Source organism: Rhineura floridana, chromosome 1 (genome assembly GCF_030035675.1).
Source record: "Rhineura floridana isolate rRhiFlo1 chromosome 1, rRhiFlo1.hap2, whole genome shotgun sequence".
Lineage (NCBI taxonomy): Eukaryota > Metazoa > Chordata > Lepidosauria > Squamata > Rhineuridae > Rhineura > Rhineura floridana.
In genome coordinates this window covers 170,236,218-170,261,816 of record NC_084480.1, presented here as the reverse complement: position 1 = coordinate 170,261,816, position 25,599 = coordinate 170,236,218, and the positions used below count along the sequence as shown (strand labels likewise).

Below are 25,599 nucleotides of genomic sequence, written 5' to 3'. Positions count from 1 at the left end.
ATTATGTTGCCCTCTCATGGCGAGAGGCAGGAATGCAGACTGATCTTTTCCGTTGGACACCCTCTCCACCTCAGTCCGTTTCCTGTCCCGGCAACTGAGCAGATGTATTTCACCACTATCTGCTATTTCTCACCATAAGGCTTGTGTGTCTTCATTTCTTCATTGGTGTGTGTCTGTCCTTCTGAGTTATGTGTGGTGTGCGTGAGCTTTGATTTTATTTTTTTAAAAAAACCTCCCTTGTGCCTTTCACCTGTCATACCCTCTGTGTTATTGGTTGACTATCCTACATCTCTTGCTCACCCCACAGTCTCTCCTTTCCTCACATCCTGTTACTGTGGACAGTGTAAAGCACACAAAGAATTTGATGGGGAAAATAACAAAAAGGGCTGCTGCGCTGCAGTGTCAGGCATTGTTAGACCCAGCAAGATCTGCTCGGATATTGCTCACTGAGGCAGGTGATGGGGGAGAGGTGAACAAAATGGCCACAATGACTGCAGACCATCAGAACATAATGACTCCAGAAGCAACCACTGTGAATGCAATGGAGAAGCAGTTTCCAGCAGAGGCCGCAAGTCCAGCCCAGTTATTAGGAGGCAGGAAGGCACGCTACATGGGAGAGCCACTTTTAAGCTGCACAACTTTTAAGTGCTGATAACAGGTGCTCAGCAGAGCTCTTGTCTGAGGAGGAAGGTGTCTCCCGGCCTCAGCAACTGCAAGTACAGGGCAGGAGCTATGGTGCAATGTCCTCTTCAAGCAAGGGCTTTGTGGGTTTCCAACCATCCCCTAATCACTTACGCAGTATACATGTCAGTGGGGGTGGCTTGGTGGCTGGGATTGCGTGCAGGTTGAAAAGATGCAGAATGAGCGCAGTGCACAGCCCACTCAATTATCTTAAGGAATGCTACAGCAAATAAGGGAAGCCCTGATAGGCAATATAGCCCAACAGATTAGAGTTGCAACGGATGCTCAGGAAAAGGCAATAGCAACATCTAGTGGTCACAGAAATATGTTGCAGTCAGAAACAATTCAAAACGTAAAGGCTCATGCTAGCGGTAGGCACATCACTCAGACTACACAGCAGTCAGTAGGACCATCGAAATCAACACAAAAACAAAGTATTTGGTGAAAAAAATGTCCTTTGATTAGGGCAAAACCATATCAGATATGGAGATATCAGATATGGAGATATCAGATATGGGGAGACTTGAGGGGGCCCCAATTGCCGTAGTGACGGGCAAAGGAAGGTATGGCGCTGTGAGAAGGATGTGCCAGGTAAGGGGAACGCGGTCCAGACATGTTGTGGCTGTGCCTTGTTCCGGTCCTTCCCACACCCGCAAGGTCGTTGGTAGTCCTATCAGCCAACTCTCAGATCTCCAGTTGCTGTTATTAAATGCCAGATCGGTATATAATAAAACCTCCCTCGTCCACGATTTGATTGTGGATGAGGCAGCCGATCTGGCATGTATAACCGAGACCTGGGTGGGTGAGCAGGGAGGAGTTGGTCTCTCTCAGCTCTGCCCACCGGGGTACCTGGTCCAGCATCATGGTAGATCTGAGGGTCGGGGAGGTGGGGTCGCTGTCGTCTATAAGAGTTCCATCTCACTCACCAAGCACCATGTTCATTCAGTTACTGGCCTGGAGTGTTTACACCTTGTGTTGGGCCAGAGGGACAGGCTGGGAATCCTTTTGGTGTACCGCCCACCTTGCTGCCCAATGGCTTCCCTAACTGAGCTGGCGGAAGTGGTCTCGGATATATTGTTGAGGTCCCCCAGACTAATAGTACTGGGGGATTTCAACATTCATGCCGAGACCACTTTGTCTGGCGCGGCTCAGGACTTCATGGCTTCCATGACAGCCATGGGGCTGTCTCAATATGTTAGTGGTCCAACACATGTATCGGGGCACACTCTAGACCTTGTTTTTGCTACTGAGCATGGGGAAAGTGATCTGGATGTGGGGAGTTTTACAACACTCCCTTTGTCATGGACAGACCACTGCTTGCTGAAGTTTAGACTTTCAGTAACCTCTTCCCTCTGCAAGGGTGGGGGACTTATTAAAATGGTCCGCCCCCGGAGACTAATGGATCCTGAAGGTTTTCAAAGGGCTCTGGGGGATTTTCCGGCTGATAGGACTGGCGCTCCTGCTGAAGCCCTGGTCGCTCTGTGGAATACGGAGATGACCCGGGCTGTAAACACGATCGCTCCTGCACGCCCTCTCCTGTGTAGAGCTCATACAGCTCCATGGTATACTCCGGAGCTGAGAGCGATGAAGCAAGATAGGAGGAGGCTTGAGCGGAAATGGAGACGAACTCCCGACGGATACAATTATGCGCTGGTTAGTGCTTCGACTAAGCTCTATGTAGGAGCAGTGAAGGCAGCTAAAAAACATCATTTTGCTGCCACTATTAAATCATCTCTTTGCCGCCCAGCGGAGCTCTTTCGAGTTGTCCGGGGGCTTCTCCATTCAAACCCTCCGGACACGGTGGAATCATCGGAGGCCCGCTGTAATCAGTTTGCCGATCACTTCCAGAATAAGATCTCATGTATCCGCCGGGACCTAGACTCTCAAGTTATAGCAGTAGATCCTAGTGAGATGTCCGGAGCACAGTCTTGTCCTGTTTTGTTGGATGAGCTTCAGTTGGTTCAACTCGAGGACGTGGACAAGGTGCTTGGACAGGTACGTGCAACCACTTCGGTACTGGATCCTTGCCCCTCCTGGCTGATAAAAACTAGTAGGAATGGAACAGGTAGCTGGGCCAAGGAAGTGATAAATGCCTCTTTACGAGAGGGAGTGGTCCCGGGCTGTCTGAAAGAGGCAGTGGTGAGACCACTCCTGAAAAAGCCTTCCTTGGACCCAGACAATTTTAACAGCTACAGGCCAGTGGCGAATGTTCCATTCCTGGGCAAGGTCTTGGAACGGGTGGTTGCTGGCCAGCTGCAGGCGCTATTGGATGAAACTGATTATCTAGATCCATTTCAATCGGGTTTTAGGCCCGGTTTTGGCACTGAGACAGCCTTGGTCGCCCTGTACGATGACCTATGTCGGGAAAGAGACAGAGGGAGTGTAACTCTGTTGATTCTCCTTGATCTCTCAGCGGCTTTTGATACCATCGACCATGGTATCCTTCTGGAGAGGCTCGCGGAGTTGGGAGTTGGAGGTACTGCTTGGCAGTGGTTCCGCTCCTACTTGGCGGGTTGTCTCCAGAAGGTAGTGCTTGGGGAACATTGCTCGACACCGCGGGCTCTCCAATATGGGGTCCCGCAGGGGTCAGTTTTGTCCCCCCTGCTTTTTAATATCTACATGAAGCCGTTGGGAGAGGTCATCAGGAGTTTTGGAGTGCGTTGTCATCAGTATGCTGATGACACGCAGCTCTACTTCTCCTTTTCATCTTCTTCAGGTGAGGCTGTCGATTTGCTGAACCGTTGCCTGGCCTCGACAATGGACTGGATGAGAGTTAACAAACTGAAGCTCAATCCAGACAAGACTGAGATGCTGTTGGTGGACGGGTTCTCTGATCGGATGGTGGATATATACCCTGTCCTGGACGGGGTTACACTCCCCCTAAAGGACCGGGTTCGTAGTCTGGGAGTCTTTTTAGACTCTTCCCTCTCACTTGAGGCTCAAGTAGCCTCGGTGGTTAGGAATGCGTTTTACCAACTTCGGTTGGTAGCCCAGCTACGTCCCTATTTGAGTAAAGAGGACCTTACATCAGTGGTACATGCTCTGGTAACCTCACGTTTGGATTACTGTAATGCGCTTTACGTAGGGCTACCTTTGAAGACAGTTCGGAAGCTACAACTAGTGCAAAATGCGGCGGCCAGATTGCTGACAAGGACCAAGCGGTCCGAGCATATAACACCTGTTCTGGCCAGCTTGCACTGGTTGCCAATATGTTTCCGGGCTAGATTCAAAGTGTTGGTATTAACCTATAAAGCCTTATACGGTGCGGGACCATGATACCTTGCGGAACGCCTCTTCCGATATGAACCGGCCCGTGCACTACGTTCTGCTATGAAGGCCCTCCTCCGGGTTCCAACTCACAGGGAGGCCCGGAGGGTGATGACAAGATCTAGGGTCTTCTCAGTGGTGGCCCCCGAACTATGGAACAGTCTCCTTGAGGAAGTACGCCTGGCGCCGACTCTGCTCTCCTTCCGGCGCCAGGTCAAAACCTTCCTATTCTCTGAAGCATTTTAAATTACACTGATTTAATTTTAAAAATGTTTATTGTGTTGGATTGTTGCTTGTATTTTAGTATTGTTTTGTTATTTATTGTATTTTTATGCTGTTTTATGTTCACCGCCCAGAGAGCTATTGCTAGTCGGGCGGTATATAAATTTAATAAATAAATAAAATAATAAATAAACTGGAAAGATGAGAGAGCAGTATTGCCAGACCCACATTCTTTACCCAGGGATAGGGCATTTACTGACATGTTATCCCCACAAGCTGAGCTACAGGCAGCTTTGTCTGAAAACCCTGTAAATACAGACTTGGAGGAAGGGGAATGGAGTGATGGTGTTGAGGTTGAAAAGAAGGCATCTTACAGATTTTTCAAAGATGAGCATTTCATTCTTCTGTGCAAGGCGTTACCAGCTTTGGAGCTCAATGATAAGCCATCTGAGCCTGTTCCCATGTCTTCAAAGAGTGCTCAAGTGCTGAAGGCACCAACATTTAATGACAAGGTAATATCTGTTCCAGCTCCTTTTAAGAAGGTAACAATTCAGATTGGAATATCTCACTCCAGTCCAAAAGTCTGATGATGCTGGTGAATAAGTATTACTAGAGCCAGAGTTCATGGATCAGTTTAGACCACCTGCTATCGACACACCCATCACCTCCGTGGTGACCAAGGTAATGATCCCGAAAGGGATGCTCAGCCCAGGGAAACCACAGACAAGCTACACAGACTACATTTTGCACAAGGTACATGATGCAGCAGCACTGTCAATTCAGTCAGCATGTGCAGCTTGTTTGCAAGGGCATCTCTTGTATCACAGGAGAGATGGTGGAAGATGCCCTTAAAGATTTCAAGAGCTGCAGCTTTTGTAGCAGTTGCGAATTTGGATACACTCAGTTTGCAGCCAAGTCTATAGCAGCAGCAATAGCAGCTTGGTGCTCCCTATGGCTATGGATCAGTCTTCAAGACTGAATTTGGCTACAGCATCGTATGTAGGTGGCACACTGTTTAGTGAGGAAGCATTAAAAAAGGTTTTAGCAGACCCCAAAGTGAAGTGTAATTACTTGTTGTTCACCACATGGAAAGAAGACAGAAGTGCTGGCCGCCGTTTGTCATTGTATCAGCAGTCCTTTCATTCCTTCAGATACCAGGGAAAAGGAAGAGGTCCAAGGTCAGGAAACTTTTCATGGTCTGGGCCAAGATATCAAGGGGCTGGTCAAGGAAGCAACCACAACAAAAACAGTGCAGGTAACCAGGGCAAAGGAACATGCAGCACTCAGTTCCAATGCCAAAATGGCTCCAGTAGGGAGCTGCCTCCAGAATTTTAATCAAAGATGGCAATCCCCGACCACTGACAAGTGGATTATCAACTTGGTAAAGCATGGGTTGAAGGTGGAGTTCAAATCTCTCCCCCTCAATGTTACATTCCTTCTTCAGTTTTCACAGTAGTGGAGAAAATGTTGATAGCGCAGAACGAAATCACTTACTTGCTACAGATAGCAGCCATAGAGTTTATGCCTCCAGAGAGCTTCTTCTCAGGTGTCTACTCAGTGTTCCTTATGATTCCCAAGAAAAATGGAAAATGGAGGGTAGTGCTAGACCTCAAGTTCCTAAATCAATTTGTACATTACCGAAAGTTCAAGATGGAGACATTATCAATTGGGCAGGCTCTTCAGGTAGGAGACTGGCTAGCATTGATAGATCTGAAGGAAGTGTATCTCCACATTCCTGTCCATCCTCATCACAGATGTTTCTTTACAACCACCAATACAATAACAACCACTTCCAGTACTGGGTAATGCCCTTCGGACTTGCCTCAGCTTCCTGGATATTTACAAATGTCATGGTGAACCTGGTGGCCTATCTTTCACTCCAGGGTCTTCATGTATATCCTTACCTCGCCGACTTCTCATCAGGTTTCAAACTGCATGAACAGCAACCGCAGACATTCAGCAAACCCTAGTAACCCTAGAACATGCTGGATTCATTGTGAACTACAAGAAAAGCAGTCTGCATCCAACATAGTCAATAGTTCACCTGGGAGTGCTTTTGAACACCAACCAGGGGGTTTATCTTCAGACAGGGTGTGCAAGATTTGGCAAACAGTGCTTCCACTTCTTCAAGTTTCTTCTGTAGGTTTGATGTATCCAGCAGGAACACAAGGTCTGATAGTTTCTACCATTCAGCTGAATCAGTGGGTGCAACACCACACTAGCCATCTGCAGTGGTTACTTCTTCCTTACCAGAAGGCAATAGCCTTGAGGAGACCTCTGATTGTGAGACTGCCACCAGTTGTGCATTTTGCATTGCAATGGTGGTGTCAGGAGAGGAATTTAACCAAGGGAGTTCCCATAATAGGGCCACAGAGAATAGTGGTCACCATGGATGCAAGTTTGACAGGATAGGGAGCACATTGTTAGGGTAGATACAGTCAAGCATTGTGGAAGGGAGAAGAACTATGACACAGTGTGAATTGGTTGGAGCTGAGGGCAGCTTAAGAACATAAGAACATAAGAAGAGCCTGCTGGATCAGGCCAGTGGCCCATCTAGTCCAGCATCCTGTTCTCACAGTGGCCAACCAGGTGCCTGGGGGAAGCCCGCAAGCAGGACCCGAGTGCAAGAACACTCTCCCCTCCTGAGGCTTCCGGCAACTGGTTTTCAGAAGCATGCTGCCTCTGACTAGGGTGGCACAGCACAGCCATCACGGCTAGTAGCCATTGATAGCCCTGTCCTCCATGAATTTGTCTAATCTTCTTTTAAAGCCATCCAAGCTGGTGGCCATTACTGCATCTTGTGGGAGCAAATTCCATAGTTTAACTATGCGCTGAGTAAAGAAGTACTTCCTTTTGTCTGTCCTGAATCTTCCAACATTCAGCTTCTTTGAATGTCCACAAGTTCTAGTATTATGAGAGAGGGAGAAGAACTTTTCTCTATCCACTTTCTCAATGCCATGCATAATTTTATACACTTCTATCATGTCTCCTCTGACCCACCTTTTCTCTAAACTAAAAAGCCCCAAATGCTGCAACCTTTCCTCGTAAGGGAGTCGCTCCATCCCCTTGATCATTCTGGTTGCCCTCTTCTGAACCTTTTCCAACTCTAGAATATCCTTTTTGAGATGAGGCGACCAGAACTGTACACAGTATTCCAAATGCGGCCGCACCATAGATTTATACAACGGCATTATGATATCGGCTGTTTTATTTTCAATACCTTTCCTAATTATTGCTAGCATGGAATTTGCCTTTTTCACAGCTGCCGCACACTGGGTCGACATTTCCATCGTGCTGTCCACTACAACCCCGAGGTCTCTCTCCTGGTCGGTCACCGCCAGTTCAGACCCCATGAGCGTATATGTGAAATTAAGATTGTTTGCTCCAATATGCATAATTTTACACTTGTTTATATTGAATTGCATTTGCCATTTTTCCGCCCATTCACTCAGTTTGGAGAGGTCTTTTTGGAGCTCTTCGCAATCCCTTTTTGTTTTAACAACCCTGAACAATTTAGTGTCGTCATCAAACTTGGCCACTTCACTGCTCACTCCTAATTCTAGGTCATTAATGAACAAGTTGAAAAGTACAGGTCCCAATACCGATCCTTGAGGGACTCCACTTTCTACAGCCCTCCATTGGGAGAACTGTCCGTTTATTCCTACTCTCTGCTTTCTGCTTCTTAACCAATTCCTTATCCACAAGAGGACCTCTCCTCTTATTCCATGACTGCTAAGCTTCCTCAGAAGCCTTTGGTGAGGTACCTTGTCAAACGCTTTTTGAAAGTCTAAGTACACTATGTCCACTGGATCACCTCTATCTATATGCTTGTTGACACTCTCAAAGAATTCTAATAGGTTACTGAGACAGGACTTTCCCTTGCAGAAGCCATGCTGGCTCTGCTTCAGCAAGGCTTGTTCTTGTATGTGCTTAGTTAATCTAGCTTTAATAATACTTTCTACCAGTTTTCCAGGGACAGAAGTTAAGCTAACTGGCCTGTAATTTCCGGGATCCCCTCTGGATCCCTTTTTGAAGATTGGTGTTACATTTGCCACTTTCCAGTCCTCAGGCACGGAGGAGGACCCGAGGGACAAGTTACATATTTTAGTTAGCAGATCAGCAATTTCACCTTTGAGTTCTTTGAGAACTCTCGGGTGGATGCCATCCGGGCCCGGTGATTTGTCAGTTTTTATATTGTCCATTAAGCTTAGAACTTCCTCTCTCGTTACCACTATTTGTCTTAGTTCCTCAGAATCCCTTCCTGCAAATGTTAGTTCAGGTTCAGGGATCTGCCCCTATATCTTCCACTGTGAAGACAGATGCAAAGAATTTATTTAGCTTCTCTGCAATCTCCTTATCGTTCTTTAGTACACCTTTGACTCCCTTATCATCCAAGGGTCCAATTGTCTCCCTAGATGGTCTCCTGCTTTGAATGTATTTATAGAATTTTTTGTTGTTGGTTTTTATGTTCTTAGCAATGTGCTCCTCAAATTCTTTTTTAGCATCCCTTATTGTCTTCTTGCATTTATTTTGCCAGAGTTTGTGTTCTTTTTTATTTTCTTCATTCGGACAAGACTTCCATTTTCTGAAGGAAGACTTTTTGCCTCTAAGAGCTTCCTTGACTTTGCTCGTTAACCATGCTGGCATCTTCTTGGCCCTGGCGGTACCTTTTCTGATCTGCAGTATGCACTCCAGTTGAGCTTCTAATATAGTGTTTTTAAACAACTTCCAAGCATTTTCGAGTGATGTGACCCTCTGGACTTTGTTTTTCAGCTTTCTTTTTACCAATCTCCTCATTTTTGTGAAGTTTCCTCTTTTGAAGTCAAATGTGAACGTGTTGGATTTTCTTGGCAATTGGCCAGTTACATGTATGTTTAATTTAATAGCACTGTGGTCACTGCTCCCAATCGGTTCAACAACACTTACATGTCGCACCAGGTCCCGGTCCCCACTGAGGATTAAGTCCAGGGTTGCCGTCCCTCTGGTCGGTTCCATGACCAACTGATCTAGGGAATAGTCATTTAGAATATCTAGAAACTTTACTTCTTTGTCATGACTGGAACACATATGCAGCCAGTCTATGTCCGGGTAGTTGAAGTCACCCATTACTACCACATTTCCTAGTTTGGATGCTTCCTCAATTTCATATCTCATCTCAAGGTCTCCCTGAGCATTTTGATCAGGGGGACGATAGATCGTTCCCAGTATTAAGTCCCTCCTGGGGCACGGTATCACCACCCACAACGATTCTGTGGAGGAGTCTGCCTCTTTTGGGGTTTCGAGCTTGCTGGATTCAATGCCTTCTTTCACGTATAGAGCGACTCCGCCACCAATACGTCCTTCCCTGTCCTTCCGATATAGTTTATATCCAGGGATAACCGTATCCCACTGGTTTTCTCCATTCCACCAGGTCTCCGTTATGCTCACTATATCAATGCTCTTCTCTAAGACCAAGCACTCCAGTTCTCCCATCTTGGTTCGCAGGCTCCTAGCATTAGCGTACAGGCACTTGTAAGCAGTGTCTCTCTTCAAGTGTCTTTGGCACTTGTGGTTAGGCCTGTGGTAATTTTGCTCTTCTGAATTTATATCCTGTGCCCCTGCTCTCACAATGCCTACTTCTAGGCCTACCCCTTTTAAAATTTCATCATTTCTTTGGTTTTTATCCCAGGGGGGAGGTTTATTCCGAACCGGACCTTTCTCAGCTCCTGTCGGGTTTCCCCCCTCAGTCAGTTTAAAAGCTGCTCTGCTACCTTTTTAATTTTAAGTGCCAGCAGTCTGGTTTCATTCTGGTTCAACCTACCTCTGAGTTATTTGCCCAGGTGTTTCCCATCAGATATGTTCTTCTACGCACCAACAACACCACAGTGTGGGCACATTGATCAGACAAGGGGGAACTCGCTCAAAGAGCCTTCAAAAGGAAGCAACACTGCTCCTAAATTGGGCAGAAAGAAATTTGGAGTCGTTATGAGCAGAACACATAAGAGGCAACCTGAACATCCAGGCCAATTAGTTGAGTCGACAGAGGGTGCAATCTGGAGAGTGGCCGCTGGCAACTATTGTGTTTCACCGTCTGCAGGAGCTGTTCGGCACAGTAGCAGTGGATCTATTTGCCACACATCACAATTGTCAGACACTGTGGTTCTAGTCTTCAGATTCAAATTATTTTCATTCTTACAGAATCCTGGTTCTGAGCAATGGCAGAGAAATATTTGCATACCAATCAGTTTAAAGACATTCATCCAACTCATAAATCCTCTCCTTCAAGAAAACTATATAATGAAATGTTGCCCTTGCCTATTGAAAAGTGATTCTGCTCCATAATTGTTTTCTTCTAACATTTTTATTTATCTATAAATATCAGATGGCTAAACTTGCTGTTGGAGTTTCTTTTAATTGTGGTGCTTCTTGAAATTTAAAGACATAAAAGGGGGTGATGGCACCAAACTGATGTAAGGCAGGTTGATCGAGGTGCACAGAAGATGTATTGAATCAAACACACTCCAGCTCCGATCATAGTTTGGACTATGCGGCCCTTCAGTGAAATATTGTTTATCCACAGTCCTCTAAGGCTGCACTCCTATACACACTTCCCTGGGAGTAAGTCCCAGTGAACTCAGTGTGACTTACATCTAAGTAGACAGACACAAGATTACTAAATGAGACTTTTTCTAAGGCAGTCATGTCAAACTGAACCTTTCCTCTGCAACTTATGATAAAAATATTTCCCCAAAGAAGGGATAGACAGCCTAAAACCCAATTCAATTTGAATATTTTTGTGGGCCAATACATCTGTCTGTATTCCTTCTTAAACATGACTCCGTGCCTGTTCAGATTCTGAAATCAGTTTCTGGCCAATGCTGCTAAATGCCAACTGGGGGATGGGGAAGAAGCCCTGCATTCCTTCCTTCTCAGAGGCACGTCTACATCATGCTGACACCACACCACATGCTGTTTTCCTTGTCTTGCACTCTCACTGGATGCTGATAGCCACACTAAGGGTGCAAACTTTCTCGATACAGCTTTCACTGGCTTTGCCACTGCTATCAAGCATTGTCCCACAACCCACGTACCCCAGTCACAGCACAGTGGTAGTGGCCAAGTAGTACATTCAGAAAATACAAGGGGAGAGTGTTGGGAGTTAGAAAGGCATGTCCCGTCTTCCTAAGCCATTCTCTTGAAGGGAGGGGTGAGTAAGGGAAGTGTGAAAGCAGCAAAAGAAGTTCTTCTCTTGCTTGCTCTCTTTTTCATCTTCCTCTCTTTTTTCTACATTTCCATATGCTGCAGAGAGGCAGGGAAGCCGGGGTGGGTGTCTTGCCAGGCTTGCCAATGCAATCCTAGACATGCCTACTCAGAAATAAATCTCATTAAGATCAATGGAACTTGTTCAGTGTTTGTCACCCTTGCCCTTTTATTTAGTCCATATTAGTCCTTCAGGGTCAAAATAGTAACCAAAGAATGGTTGGCAGTCAACTTTAGTAAAATGAGATTATTGACTGATAAGAAATAAGCAGATCTGTTGTCAGTTGGTGATTCTACATTTAGGGGACAGGTTTAGTGAGTTGGCTGCTATTCCCCATGGCTGCTATTAACCCTTTGATAAATGTTCACCTTCAAATGTTTTCAATGTGGAAAGTATGTTTTTTCAGAGAGTATGGTAAACACCCCCAAATTCCCTATCTTTCACACTTCCAGATTATTTATGCCTGTTTGCAGTTGTTATTTCCACAATCTGCAGCAGTGGCACAAATTTCAACAAATTTTAAGAGTGCATATTTAAGTCTCATATTCTATTGAGAGAAATTGCAGTATATGCTTGGGTACTTCAGGACTGTTGCTTCCACTTACTGCACTATACTTTAGCTTCAGTACAAGCAACAAAATGGGGAATGTTAGTCTGGTCTCCTCAACATTTCTCTTTTGAGCCCCCTTTACAAAAACCAGCCAAAAATATATGTGGCTTTTCAGTGGATGAAGAAACTGATACCGGATTCAACATTTGTGGCAGAGCTAGTATTCTATGTAAACTCTTTTTCTCTCTTCAGGTGGTAATAGTTGATCAGTCCTCTGCAACTTCAGGTAATAAAATATTTCAACAATGTTATAATTTCTCATGAATGGCATGGGCATTGAAGCCCAGATGTATTGTTTGTTTTTTAATTGTATTTAATAATACAATATATTACCAAAATATAGGAAAAACATCTATATATCCTTTACAAAAGAGAGAAAAGTAATATTGCACTCATCCAAAAATTAAATATTGCAGTGATTAATAAACTCCATAATTCAATAAAATTGTTTGAAGTTATTCCTTCTTTTGATGTTCTGTGAGATGTAAGCTTAATCATTAAAGTGAATATCCAAATTCAAGAGTACCAGTGTGTCAAAGATTAAGAATCAGAGTATTTCCAAGCAGTGACAATGCAAATTCTAGCCACTATCAACAAACATGGGGTCTACTCTGAGTAGGATTTAGTTGAATACAACTAATGGAATTAACTCAAGATCTTCATTTTAAAAGAATTTCTACAGGAAAACATATGTCCTGTTCTATTCCTAATCTCTTCTAATAGGGCTTTCTTAAATTTGGATAGTATAAGGCATACCCAGAGCATATATAGCAACTCTCCTGGTGGTGAGTGACACCTCCAAGAAAGAGTTGGAGTGTGTATTTATATTGCTAACTATATAAATATCCCTCCAACTGAGAGACGCAAAATACCAACTGAACTGTAAAATTAAAACACTATCTCAGCACAGTATTAGTAAGATTTTGAACATTTTTCCAAACCCAGCCCTAGTCATTTTGTGATACTGAATCTCCCATATCAGCCTCTCATTTATATACATATCTCAGTTTTACAGCTTTCTTATCAACACGTTTATACCATTGTCTTATTAGTCCCTTGAAAGTTGGGGTCATAACCAAGTTTTCAACTTCTGTTAATCATCTAAAGTGACCACATTTTTGTACTAATGTCAAAATGCCTGTGCATTTTCTCTATAATACTTTCAACAAATGCTGCAGCATTATGTACCTGTAAATCCAATAGCTTGTAATGCTATTGTAATTGTATTGTAATGTATTGTAATGCAAGTTATCTCCTAAAGCACCATCTCAGTGCACTTGTTTTATTTGTTTGTTTTATAATAGAAATAAGGGGAGATAGATCTGGGCTAAATTTTATCTACAAGGGGTACCAGTATCTTGGTTCACGGTGATGCCCACCACCACAGATAAGTGAAGATCTAAGCAAGGGGGAGGTTAGTAGTCCCAGGAAGGCAGGAATGCAAGGCAAAGCAGAATCAGTAGCCTGGAGAGGGGCATATGTGTAGATTTCAGGACTAGAGTTAGTCATCCTGCAGCTGAGGATGTACAACTTCAGCAGTGTGTCATGGGCTTCCCACGTTATTTTTATGTATTTTACCACTGTGAGACCTCTTTAGTACAGGTAAATATATATATCATGTATCATGTAAACCATTAAAATTCAGTTGAGGGTTAATTGACCTAGACAAACCTTGAGCATCTCTCCCCCCTCTGATCCTTGGCCTGAAGGTTGAGTTCCAGGTGGTCTGCCAAGTATAAATGTAAACAATAGATAAGACAACTGGGAACAAGGCCAGCCACAGCTGGGTGAAGCTAAACTGGTTTAGCTAGACTAGTTAGTTGATTTAATGGACTAGTTATTCGGTTTAGTTAGTTGGTTCTTTCCTGCTGTCCCTGACAATCAAAGTTAGGGTCACTTATAATAAATCCTATAAAAGAAGGGAAATTTGCACAGCAAGCTACCAGTGCTTGTTAGCCTGGTTGAAGACACAGCTGGTGCTGCCGAGGTCTGCCTCCCACACAGGGTGAGACATTTCTATTCCTTTCTGGATAAGATATAGAAATGTATTGATACAGAAATGTACTAATATAGAGGTATACTGATATTAGGGTTGCCAGGTTCATGGCCTGAGACTGATCCTGAATCTTTAGAAGAAGAGAAAGTCAGCCAAGTGCAGGTGTTCTTACAACACTGTGATGAGAAAAACCACAAGGTGGGGTTCTCCCTTCCGCCTGCACAACTTTTAAAGATACAGAAGATCTCTTCAATCAATCTCAAGGAAGCATACCTCCATGTTCCTATCTTTCCGCCACACAGACTCTACCTCAGATTAGTGGTGGGGCAAGATCACTTTCAATACAGGTCTATGCCATTTGGCCTGTCGTCCGCTCCCAGGGTGTTCACAAAAATCATGGTTGCCTTGGTGGCGCATCGCAGGACTCGGAGTTCATGTCTTCCCCTACTTGGATGACTTCCTAATTCGCTCTCCATCATCGCACAAGGCCTGGGAGGACCTCCATGTCACCTTGGCCTGCCTGAAGGACCACGGCTTCCTGATCAACAAGAGCAAAAGTCAGCTATTTCCATCTTGATGTATAATACATCTGGGAGCTACCATAGACTTGCAGAAGGGAATGTTAAGGTTGCCCCAAGAAAGAGTAAACAAGATACACATGGCAGTGTCAAAGGTCCTGTCTTCTGATTCAGCAGATCTTATGCAATTGGCAGCACTTCTAGGGTTGATGGTTTCCACCTTCCAAACTATGCCTTGAGCGCGCCATCACTCTCGTGCACTCCAGTGCGCACTTCTACCCTTCTAAAGCGATTTAGCATCCAGACGCCACTGCAGAGTGGCACTGTCACCAATGGTTCTTCAGTCGCTGCTATGGTGGGCTCACAAACCCAACCTGTTGAGAAGAGTACCATTCCAGGATCCCCCTCTGACCTTGATCACATCGAATGCCAGCCTAACAGACTGGGGAGCCATCTGTGATGGCCATTGGTTCACGGCACATGAACGTCACAGGAATCCAGGCTACCGATCAGTCTCCTGGAACTTCAAGCTATCCATCTGGCCCTCAGACACTTCGCAGAATTCAGATGGTTGGGGGCAGTACTTGTCAGAACAGACAATGTGTCAGCCAAATCTTATTTAAACCATCAAGAGTGCACATGTGCCCGCCATCTCCAGAAAGAAGCCTCTCTCCTCTTCCAGTGGGCGGAGAAGAATGTGGACTCAATTTCAGCAGAATACCTCAAGGGGGAGGACAACATTCAGGCAGACTGGCTCAGTCTGGAGAAACTGAATCAGGGAGAATGGAAGCTTCACCTGAGGACTTTTCAACAGATAGTGACACTCTTCGGCAGAGTACAAATGGATCTGTTTGCCACCAGTCGCAACCGACAGGTAATGCGATTCTTCTCCAGGTATGCGGAGCCAGCGGAAGGGGTAGATGCCTTGACATCCCTGTGGCCTCCAGGCCGATTGTACACCTTTCCACCACTGCCAATCATTCCCTGGGTAATCCAGAAGATCCCTGCTGAAAGGGCAACAGTTCTACTAATAGCCCCCTGGTGGCCAAGGAGACCTTGGTTCCCGGATCTCCTCAACCTGTCGGTAGAACCTTTCTGGCAAATTCCATTAAGGGAAGACTTGCTCTCTCAAGGACAGCTTCTTCATCCAGACCCGGGGTGGTTGGTGCTTCATGTATGGAGTTTGAGAGGAAGTGACTCTTAAAGACAGGCATCCCTCCCCAAGTACTGGAAACCATGATGGCATCTAGACACCCATCCACCTTCAGAATATGGGCACATGGAAGACCTTCTCAGCATGGTTGCAGAGAAAAGGAATTCCCACAAGGAAAGCAGGTATCAGCGAGATACTATCTTTCTTACAAGATGGCTTATCATTGGGTCTCAGACCAAACACCCTGAGGCGCCAGGCTTCTGCACTATCGTTGATACTCTCCAGATCTCTGGACAGCCCACTCAGATCTCATCCTTTCATCAAATATTTTCTCAGGGGAGCAACTATATCAGCGCCACCTACGGTTCATCACTACCCGACCTGGGACCTGCACAAAATTTGAACCTTTAAGTCAAGTTTCTCTCCATCTTCTATCCTTTAAGGTCATGTTTCTTGTGGCCATCACTTCGGCTTGTAGAGTGTCTGAGCTGAATGCCCTATCTGCATAAGAGTTTTTGTGAGTTCCATAAGGATATAGTAGTCCTATGCATGGTTCCCTCCTTTTGTTCCAAAGTTCTGTCTACCTTCCATTGCCAACAAGAACTGGTACTGTCATCCTTCTGTCCTAATCCTGTTCACCCCACAGAGAAGGCTTGGCATTCACTTGACATGAGGAGAGCCCTTAAGGTGTACATTTCTAAGACAAAGGCAATTCAAAAAACAGATAATTTGTTTGTATCCTTTCACCCAGCGTCTCTGGGGAATAAAGTTTCCACTTCTACACTAGCTAGGTGGATCAAAGCATGTATTTCTTTGGCATATGCCTCGCTAAGACTGGCCCGTCCAGCTGGAATAGTGGCTCACTCCATGAGAGCGGCGGCCACGTCAGCAGCATTTTCTTGCAATGCTCCTCTGATAGAGATGTGTAGGCAGCCACATGGGCCACTCCTAATACTTTCATTAAACATTACAAGATAGATGCCTACGCATCAGCTGAGGCAGCTTTTGGAAGGAGAGTGCTACAGCACGTCCTCTCAGACCACTAGTATTTGCAGCCCAGCAATATTCCCACCCTACATGTATAAGCTTTGGTATGTCTCATCTGATGTTATCTTTTACATGCACAGGAGAAGAGGCATTTGGTCTTACTGTGAAATCGGTCTTCTCTGTGCATGTTAAAATATGATATCAGGGCCACTCCCTAGGAGGGCTGGGCTGCCATTATGAATACAAATAGGCCTTTGGCAGAAAGTGAATTACTCTCGTCTTGTGATTTCCATCCTGTCTTACTTGTTTATTGGCTTGTCATTGAGAACGGAGGCAAGAACAGGCACAGACCAGGAAGTACCTGCAATAAAAGTTCAGCAGTGCTCTTTTGCCTTTAACCACTAGATGGAGCTAGCTACCCACCTGATATCTTTTGAAATGCACAGAGAAGACCGATTTCACTGTAAGACCAAATGTCTCTTTTATTGCTAAATTCATAATAAATTGTATTTAACAAGGCCACAGATGTATGTATTTTATGGACTCTAGGACTTCTAACTCTTGTCTTTCCCCCTCCAAAGCCATGTACGCCTTACTGAAAACATTACCAGATAGCTTAATTACTGTGAGCTTACATAGCAGCAACTAGTAACACATTACTACATAGGTAATATCAGTGGTTAACTTATACTCAGCTGAATTCATGCTGTAGTTAATGTTGCTGTCTATCAGTAGGGGAAAGATGAGAAGGTTCTTGCCTCTTTTCTGACCCTTGGCTTGGGAATGGTGATTTTGGTCTTTTACCTAGTTGTGCGTGTCAAATCATATAATATCATCATTATTATTTCCTGCCTTTAAGCACAATCTGTCATAGTGAGATACTGCTGTGCAAGCCTGAGTACCTCAAAATCTCAGGTAAAAGACTGGAGGCTTCCAAATGTGAGGATACTATTAGGGCTTTGCCTCTGTGTTTAAACAGCACCTTAAGGGGAACCCTCACATCCTCTCCACCAGGGCATGGGGGGAATTGGCTGGCACTATGTACCTCCCCCCCAATGCCCAACCTAGAAATGTGTCTGTCCCACCTACTATAATGAAGATTACTATGTAATACATGTTTAGGAATATGGAATAAACATAAAACTAGAACCAAATATTTCACCAATTACTTCTGTGATTAAAGATGAGAATTTTAATCCAAGAGGCTAGCTTGAGAATATTATATGGAAAAAACAAAAATATGGATTGATATCAAGATTAAATAATTATATAAAGTTTTACACACAGGTGAGTGAACAAATGCAAGAAAAAACATATTTCCAATATATTAAAATAACAAAGCAAAAATGGAAATGTGTGTTAAAACAAAATTATGAACAATTGGTAGAAGCCAATTAGAGGAAGAAATTAACCAAAATATATTGGAGTTAATCGAAATATTTTGGAGTATCTTTTCTTGAAGAGTCAGAAGGTAGATGGGAAAGAATATAGAAGAAAATGAAATAAAGATCTAAAAAGGGTAGCCAGAAGAAATATGGATTTTGTGTTGGTATACTTCCTCTCCTTTGCCCTGCAGCCTTCCATGTGCCCCCCAAATCTGCTCTGGAGAGTTGAGGTACCTTCTGGAGTACATTTGAGGGGAGCTGCGGGGGAAGGTGAGGAAGGAGAATTTCACTCGCAGAACACTGGATATCACCTGTATTAGAAACGTGTCTTTGCAGATGACATCACATTAACTTTGTCTAATCCACAGGAAGCAATCCCCACTCTTAAAAGATACATTTTTAAAATTTAAAGTAGCAGCCCTTGAGATAAATTATGCCAAACCTGAATTGATGGTGCTTAAAATGATCTTTGTTGTCTGTAGACCAACCATTTGAATCCTTTTTTTTGAAGGTGACTCGGATGATGCTGCTCCCTGTAGTTCAATTGTCCTTTCCTCTACCCCGCCTTCTACGTCTCCTGCTGTGAAGGAATCTTCTCCTACCCCACCTTCCTCGCCATCCGTCACAGGCAGCTTTGCTTCCTCCAGGTAAAGCACTCCTCGCCTGTTCTCTGACTTGCATTATGAAATACAGAAGTAGCACCTTGCTCCTAATGTACTGCTGTTCTGTTGCCTTTCTGTAAGCTGCTTTGAGCGTGGTGTGTGCTTGTGTAAAGTGGCATATAAATAAAATTATGATGAACACCTTTTTATATCAGGACCCTGAGTAATCAGTTTATCCTTATCATTTGCCCACATTCTCTTTCATTACAGCGTGTTCTTTATTTTTCTGAAGGTTATGACTCCTTTTTCAGGCAATGTTCAGATGTTAACTTCAGCAAGGATTCCTGACAGGTTCTACCTCTGTGCTGCTTTGCCTTTTGTTTAGGACATTACTAAATTTTCCCAATGTAGCCATTAGGACTGTAAGAGCCTGTTAGAGCAGGCCAGTGGCCTGACTAGTCCAGCATCCTGTTCTGACAGTGGTCAACCAGTGGCCAATAGGAAGCCCACAAGCAGGACCCGAGCACTCTCCTCTCCTGTGGTTTCCAGTAACTAGTGTTCAGAAGCATGCTGCCTCCAACTATGGAGGCAGGGCTATATAGCCATCATGGCTAGTAGCCATTGACAGCGATATCCTCCATGAATTTGTCTAATCCTCTTTTAAAACCATCCAGGTTGGTGGCCATCACTGCCTCTTGTGGGAGTAAATTCCATAGTTTAACTATGTGCTGTGTGCAGAAGTACTTTTATCTGTCCTGAGTCTTCCAGTATTCAGCTTCGTTGGATGTCTCTGAGTTCCAGTGTTATGAAGAAGGAAGAAAAACTTTTCTCTCTCCACTTTCTCCTTGCCGTGCATAATTTTATACACTTCTATCATGTCATTTTGCTGCCCATTCAGTCAGGTTGGAGAGGCCCTTTTGGAGCTTTTTACTATCCCTTTTTGTTTTAATGACCCTGAACAATTTAGTATCATCAGCAAACCTAGTCACTTCAGTACTCACCCCTAACTCTAGATCATTTTTGAACAAGTTAAAAAGCACAGGTCCCAATATCAATCCTTGGCAGACTCCATCAGTACAGTAAAATAGTAATGAATGTAAGGCCTCTGTGATAACTAGACTTCTTTTCTGACAGGCCCACACATTCTGAACTCATTATTGAAAGGAGGTAGCAGGCACCATGGTGCTGATATTTTCAAAGTAGCAACTCATTTTTAAAAAATGTGTTGTAGCAAGAGTATATTTGGAATTATTTGTAAGATACCTATGAATAGAAAATAAGTTGGATTTTTTAAGGAAGATATTTATGACAAAAAATTAGTTCTACTGGCCAGGGTGGTGGGGTGGTGCCATAGAAGCCCCTTCCTGACAGTGGCATTGCTGCAGCTTACCTGGATAGGACTGGAGTGGGATCGGGCAGTGACAAGATCAGAGCTGTATGGATGCAATGGCGGGAGCTGTCATGCATAGCTTGACCCGGTGCCAGACACGGAATCCTCAGAGGATGAACCAGACACTCCACCGGATAAGGCCCTTGGGGAGCAGGCAGGGTCTCCTGGAGTAAGTGCTGGAGGAGCCCTCTGGTGGGAAACCTGCTGAAGAACCCTTGAAACTGTCAGAGGAAGAGGTGGAGCCACCCTTCAGTCTTTAAGAACACCAGCTCCAAAAGGTTCTGGCCCAAGGAGAAGAGTGATGACATAGCATGCATCTATGGACCACACCGCTTGTAAAAAGTCTATTCATGAGTAAGCAACCCCTGGAACTTCTCTACTGCCAGCAACTGGGGCTAGGGTGTGGTCTAGGAGGCCACAGTATATAAAGTCTCCCAGGTTTCTGGCTCGTTCTTGGGATCCTTGATCCTAATTCTAGCTTCCCCTCCTTGCTGAATTTCCTGCAATAATGACCCTGGACTGTTTTCTGACCTTTCTTCTGGATCACGTTTGGACCTAGATTGATATGCTGCACCTTGAACTCTACCATCTTGGTTAAATATTTTGTTAGAAGACTTTTACCTCCTTGGACTGAGACCCCCACTCCTGAGGGCATCCCCTGGAGCACAACAGGAGCACAGGATTAGCTCCACTAGTGCAACCACAGAGCCCTGATCTTGCTGCTGTCTCACCCCAGCACCAGCAATGCTGGAGGACAGCTCCACCCCAAAATTAGTCCATATGTTTCTATAGAAAATGCAAGAAGAAGAAAATTATATCAGAATTAGCCTTAGGACCTAGAGATTTATGGCATAATCTAGCCTAAGTTAAGCAGCGCTGTGGGCTAGACTAGATGTGATATTAAACATGTTTTTGCATTTAATGTGCAAGTTTTTAAAAATGCAAATAGTATATCAGCTATTGGGAGGAACTCCCCCATTGGTGCCAAATATCAGTTTCAGAAAAGGGACTTTTCTCAGGACTGTAGCAGGGAGGGACAGAGCTAAATTCCTCCACACACACACACACGCACAGCCTTGCTATGATCCTGATAATTATCACCCCACACCGCACACCTGGTGCTATTTGCATTTTTAAAAAATACGTACATTGAATGGAATGACACATTTAACCTTGCATTTAGTTTGGCCCTAAGTCACATTGATTTCAAAGAGAGAGCTAATCACTTGAAATTAATGGAACTTTTAAGTGCTTATCTTTGTTTGGACAGATTGGGGATTCTGTTAGTGTACCGCCCACCCCGCTGCCTAACAGACTCCCTGACTGAGCTGTTGGAGGTGGTCTCGGAGGTTCTGTTGAGATCCCCTAGACTACTGGTACTGGGGGATGTCAACATTCATGTCGAGACCATCCTATCTGGGGCGGCTCAGGACTTCATGGCCTCCATGATGACCATGGGGCTGTCCCAATATACCACCGGCCCAACTCATGTAGCAGGTCACACTCTGGACCTGATTTTTGCTACGGGACATGATGATAGTGATCTGTGTATAGGGAGCCTTACATCAGCTCCTCTGTCATGGACAGATCACTGCTTGTTGAGGTTTAGACTCACAATGACTTTTCCCCTCTTCAAGGGTGGGGGACCGATTAAGATGGTCCACCCCCGGAGACTGCTGGATCCTGAAGGTTTTCAAAAAGCTCTGGGGAGTTTTCCGGCTGATAAGGCTGGTGCTCATGCCGACACCCTGGTCGATCTGTGGAATGCGGAAATGACCCGGGCAGCTGACATGATCGCTCCTGTGCGCCCTCTCCTTTGTAGAGCTCATACAGCTCCATGGTATACTCCGGAGCTGAGGGCGATGAAACAATATAGGAGACGGCTTGAGTGCAGATGGAGACGGACTCCTGACGAATGCAACTTTGCACTGGTGAGTGCTTATAATAAGACGTATTTTGGGGCGGTGCGGGCAGCAAAGAAACAACATATCACTGCCTCTATTCAGTCCTCTATTTCCCGCCCGGCGGAGCTGTTTCGAACTGTCAGAGGGCTCTTACACTCTGGCTGTAAAGACGTGATGGAATCTTCTAAAGCTCGATGTGACGAATTTGCCAAGCACTTCCAGAATAAAATCTCTTGCATTCGTCAGGACTTAGACTCCAATGTTAGAGCAGTGGAATCAAATGAGGTCTCCGGAGCACAGTCTGGTCATATTTTGTTGGATGAGTTTCAATTGGTGCAGCGCGAGGACGTTGACAAGGTGCTTGGACAGGTGCGTGCAACCTGCAACGCACTTTATGTGGGGCTTCCCTTGAAGATGATTCGGAAACTGCAGCTTGTGCAGAATGCAACAGCCAGATTAATAACCGGGACCAAATGGTCGGAACACCGATTCTGGCCCACTTGCACTGGCTGCCTATATGTTTCCGGGCCCGATTCAAGGTGCTGGTTTTAACCTATAAAGCCTTACACGGCACGGGCCCACAATACCTGATTGAGCGTCTCTCCTGATATGAACCTACCCGTACACTACGCTCAACATTGAAGGCCCTCCTCCGGGTGCCTACTCAGAAAGACGCCCGGAAGGCGACTACAAGAAAGAGGGCCTTCTCGGTAGTGGCCCCCGAACTATGGAACACCCTTCCTGACGAGGTACGCCTAGATAGAGGTTACTATCTTTTCGGCGCCAGGTGAAACCTTCCTCTTTGCCCAGGCATTTTAATATTTTAATATTTCAATCTTTTAGTATTTTAGTATTTGTATTAATGTTGTAAATGATAGTTATGTGTTTTATCTTTTTTTAAATTTATTTTTGATTTGTACTTAATATGGGTTATTATGTTATTTTGTTCTTGTAGTATGTCTAAATTGCTGTCTTGATGAGTAGGTGGTTTTTAAAATTGATTGTATACATTATATTTGATGAGCCTCGCTATGGGCGGTATAAAAATAAAATAAAATAAAAATAAATAAATAATAAAATAAATTATGCTCTAAGAGAGTATACAGGGTTTTTTTCCAGTCACATGGAAATGACTTTTTCCAGCGCTCAAAACTGCAAACTGTGATTGCTGGCAAAAGTCAGTTGTCTCCTGTTAAACAGTGTTCTAGTGGAAAATGTGTAGTATTGGTATCAACATCATAGTTGGAAAAAGTCCTCTCCCTCAAGCCTATGCATTTGTTTTGTTTTTAAAAGGGATTTCTTTTAAGAACCATTTAAGAAACATTTTTTCTAAGGAATGACACTATTTCTAAGGAATGACACTACATGAGCGCACATGTGGCTCTTTCAGAAGAACACAAAAGTGAGTCAACACTGCCTGCAATTATCTGAGGCCTTTCTTTATTCTTAAGCTTGTTTTAAAAACACACCATTTATTTAAAGAACCCATCACCCATCACATTTGTAGATTTGAAACAGCACTAGCACTGCAGGACCAGTACTAGCAGAAGCATAGCGCTAAGTGAGAGTTGTTACTTCATTACCCCAAAAAGCAGCAAAAGGGCTACCATAAGCAATCTGGGAAAGATTGTAATAAATGTAATGTAATAAATACAATCAGGAAAATTTGACATTGTGAAAGTTCCTAGTAAACATTTTTGTAGGAAAAAAATGTTTTTATTCATCTTCTTGCCCTGTCCCTTCTCAACTTTTGTATCCTCAGTGATATGACTGGGAAGAAATGCCAGTTTCTTTCACGTAATGCATGTTAAACTGTGCATAATTAGTACTTGCACCACCCTACAGGGCCAGCACCAGACTGCAGCAGGCTCTCGAAGCCACCTCTGGGGGCTTACGTAGGCCTGTCCACGGTAGCATACTGCATGCACATGCCTGCCATCACCCAAGATGGCAGCATGTTGACACCCCCACCGCCATCTTGGGGGATGAGAAACATGCATGCGCTCATGTGGGGACATGGGAAGTGGCACAGCCAGCTGGCAGTGGGGGATGTTGCCTTGGAGGGTGGCTCCTGGTCTATTATCTGCGTCAGCACTGGGTTGCAGAGCACACACTCCATGACCCAATGTTAGTGCAGATTGTAGAGAGGGAGCTACATCTGCCCAGCCCCAGAGACCCATCAGCCACAGTGCCCAACCTAGCCGCCTGTTGGCACTGGGCCTGCAACCTGGGCTCCTTCTGGGAAGATGGGTGGGATAGAAATGTGATAATAAATAGAATAACTACTTAAAAAGTAATAGTTACATGTAGGTTGCCACCTCGTCGTTGAAAAACTTGGACATTTGGTGACAGTCCTTCCATTAATGGCCAAACTAGATTTTATGGCAGCAAGCTTTTGTATCAGAATTAAGTTACACCTTTTCATATAAAATGGATGCAGATTTGGGGATGGGGGAGGGTATGTCTACATGCAGTGGCGGAAGAAGCACAGTTTGAATGCTCTATCCTGAGCACAATTATTTTGTAGAGGGTGTGGCTAGTTTTCACTGCACCACTGAACTGAACTGAATATCTCACTGCTTTATAAGGAATTAAGTAGGACTTGGCCACCCACATCTAGTTGTGCTCAAATTCATTCATGCTTCATAGCATTTAGGTGGAATCTGTTTTCAAATAGTGCAGAAATTACATAAGTAGATCCATCCTGCTTGATTTAAAGTTGTCTACTGATTAGAATTGAAGTGGTCCAGCTAAAAAATATCCTACATGTTGTTTCTTACATTTTTGAAGACAGTCGTGTACCTGCAAGTCACAATCCTAGGTGCCACAAAGAGAAGATGAAAGTGGCATAAGGTTTTTGAAGAGCCTCTAAAATTGAGTTTGTTATTTGAATCTGAAGTTACGTTGCTTATTTTCAATTATGTGCACCACTCTTCTTGGATAGGAACATGAGAGGTCATGGCTGTAACTGCAGCCAAGACACTTGAAAGTCAAATGCTAAGCATTGTTCCAAGAATGCTATTCAATTTGGTATCATTAATGTTTTTCATCTGGGATCTCTGGGCCTGTCACAACTTAACAAATTGTAATATTTTCCTAACATCTTACAGCTCTGGTCTTGGTATGGAACTGATGGGACTTCAGGTAGATTACTGGATTGCAAGTCATCCTTTGGAGAAGAAGAGAGACTCAGAGAAAAAGGATCTTGCCACTGCCAAAAACACACTGAAATGCACTTTTCGGTCTCTCCAGGTCAGCCGGCTGCCTATGAGTGGGGATGCTATTTCCACTCCAACTATGTTAATGACTGTTGTGATGAAGGAAAAGAACAAAAAAGGTGTGGAAATGGAAAATCTTTTGACTGTTGTAGCAGATGTACTATTCCTAACACTATTAGCTTTTCAATACTAAAAGGTTCCTAGAGATCTGAGATATCACTGAATTTATTAGTGTGCGAGATGCATTTAATTGCATCACAGTTTCTAGTTAAGTTTAGCATATCTTTCTGTCTTTATAAGCTGTGCTGGGTAGTCTAAATCCAGTTCAAGCTAAGACCGATTAATTCACATGTGGAAACTGACAATGCTGTATGTTTTATTTTCCCATGTTGGGTTAGCTTGTAAGCATTTTTGTCTGTTCTCAAC

The 25,599-nt window shown here is 44.3% G+C and overlaps 1 protein-coding gene across 1 annotated transcript in view; it reads left to right on the top strand.

The window, feature by feature from the left end:
- Positions 1–25,599, top strand: part of PACS2 (phosphofurin acidic cluster sorting protein 2) — a 219,935-nt gene that overhangs the window by 186,211 nt on the left and 8,125 nt on the right. Inside the window, 3 exon segments of the mRNA XM_061585566.1 lie at positions 12,213–12,246; positions 18,571–18,706; positions 25,066–25,292. Coding sequence (XP_061441550.1) covers positions 12,213–12,246; positions 18,571–18,706; positions 25,066–25,292 — 397 coding nt within the window.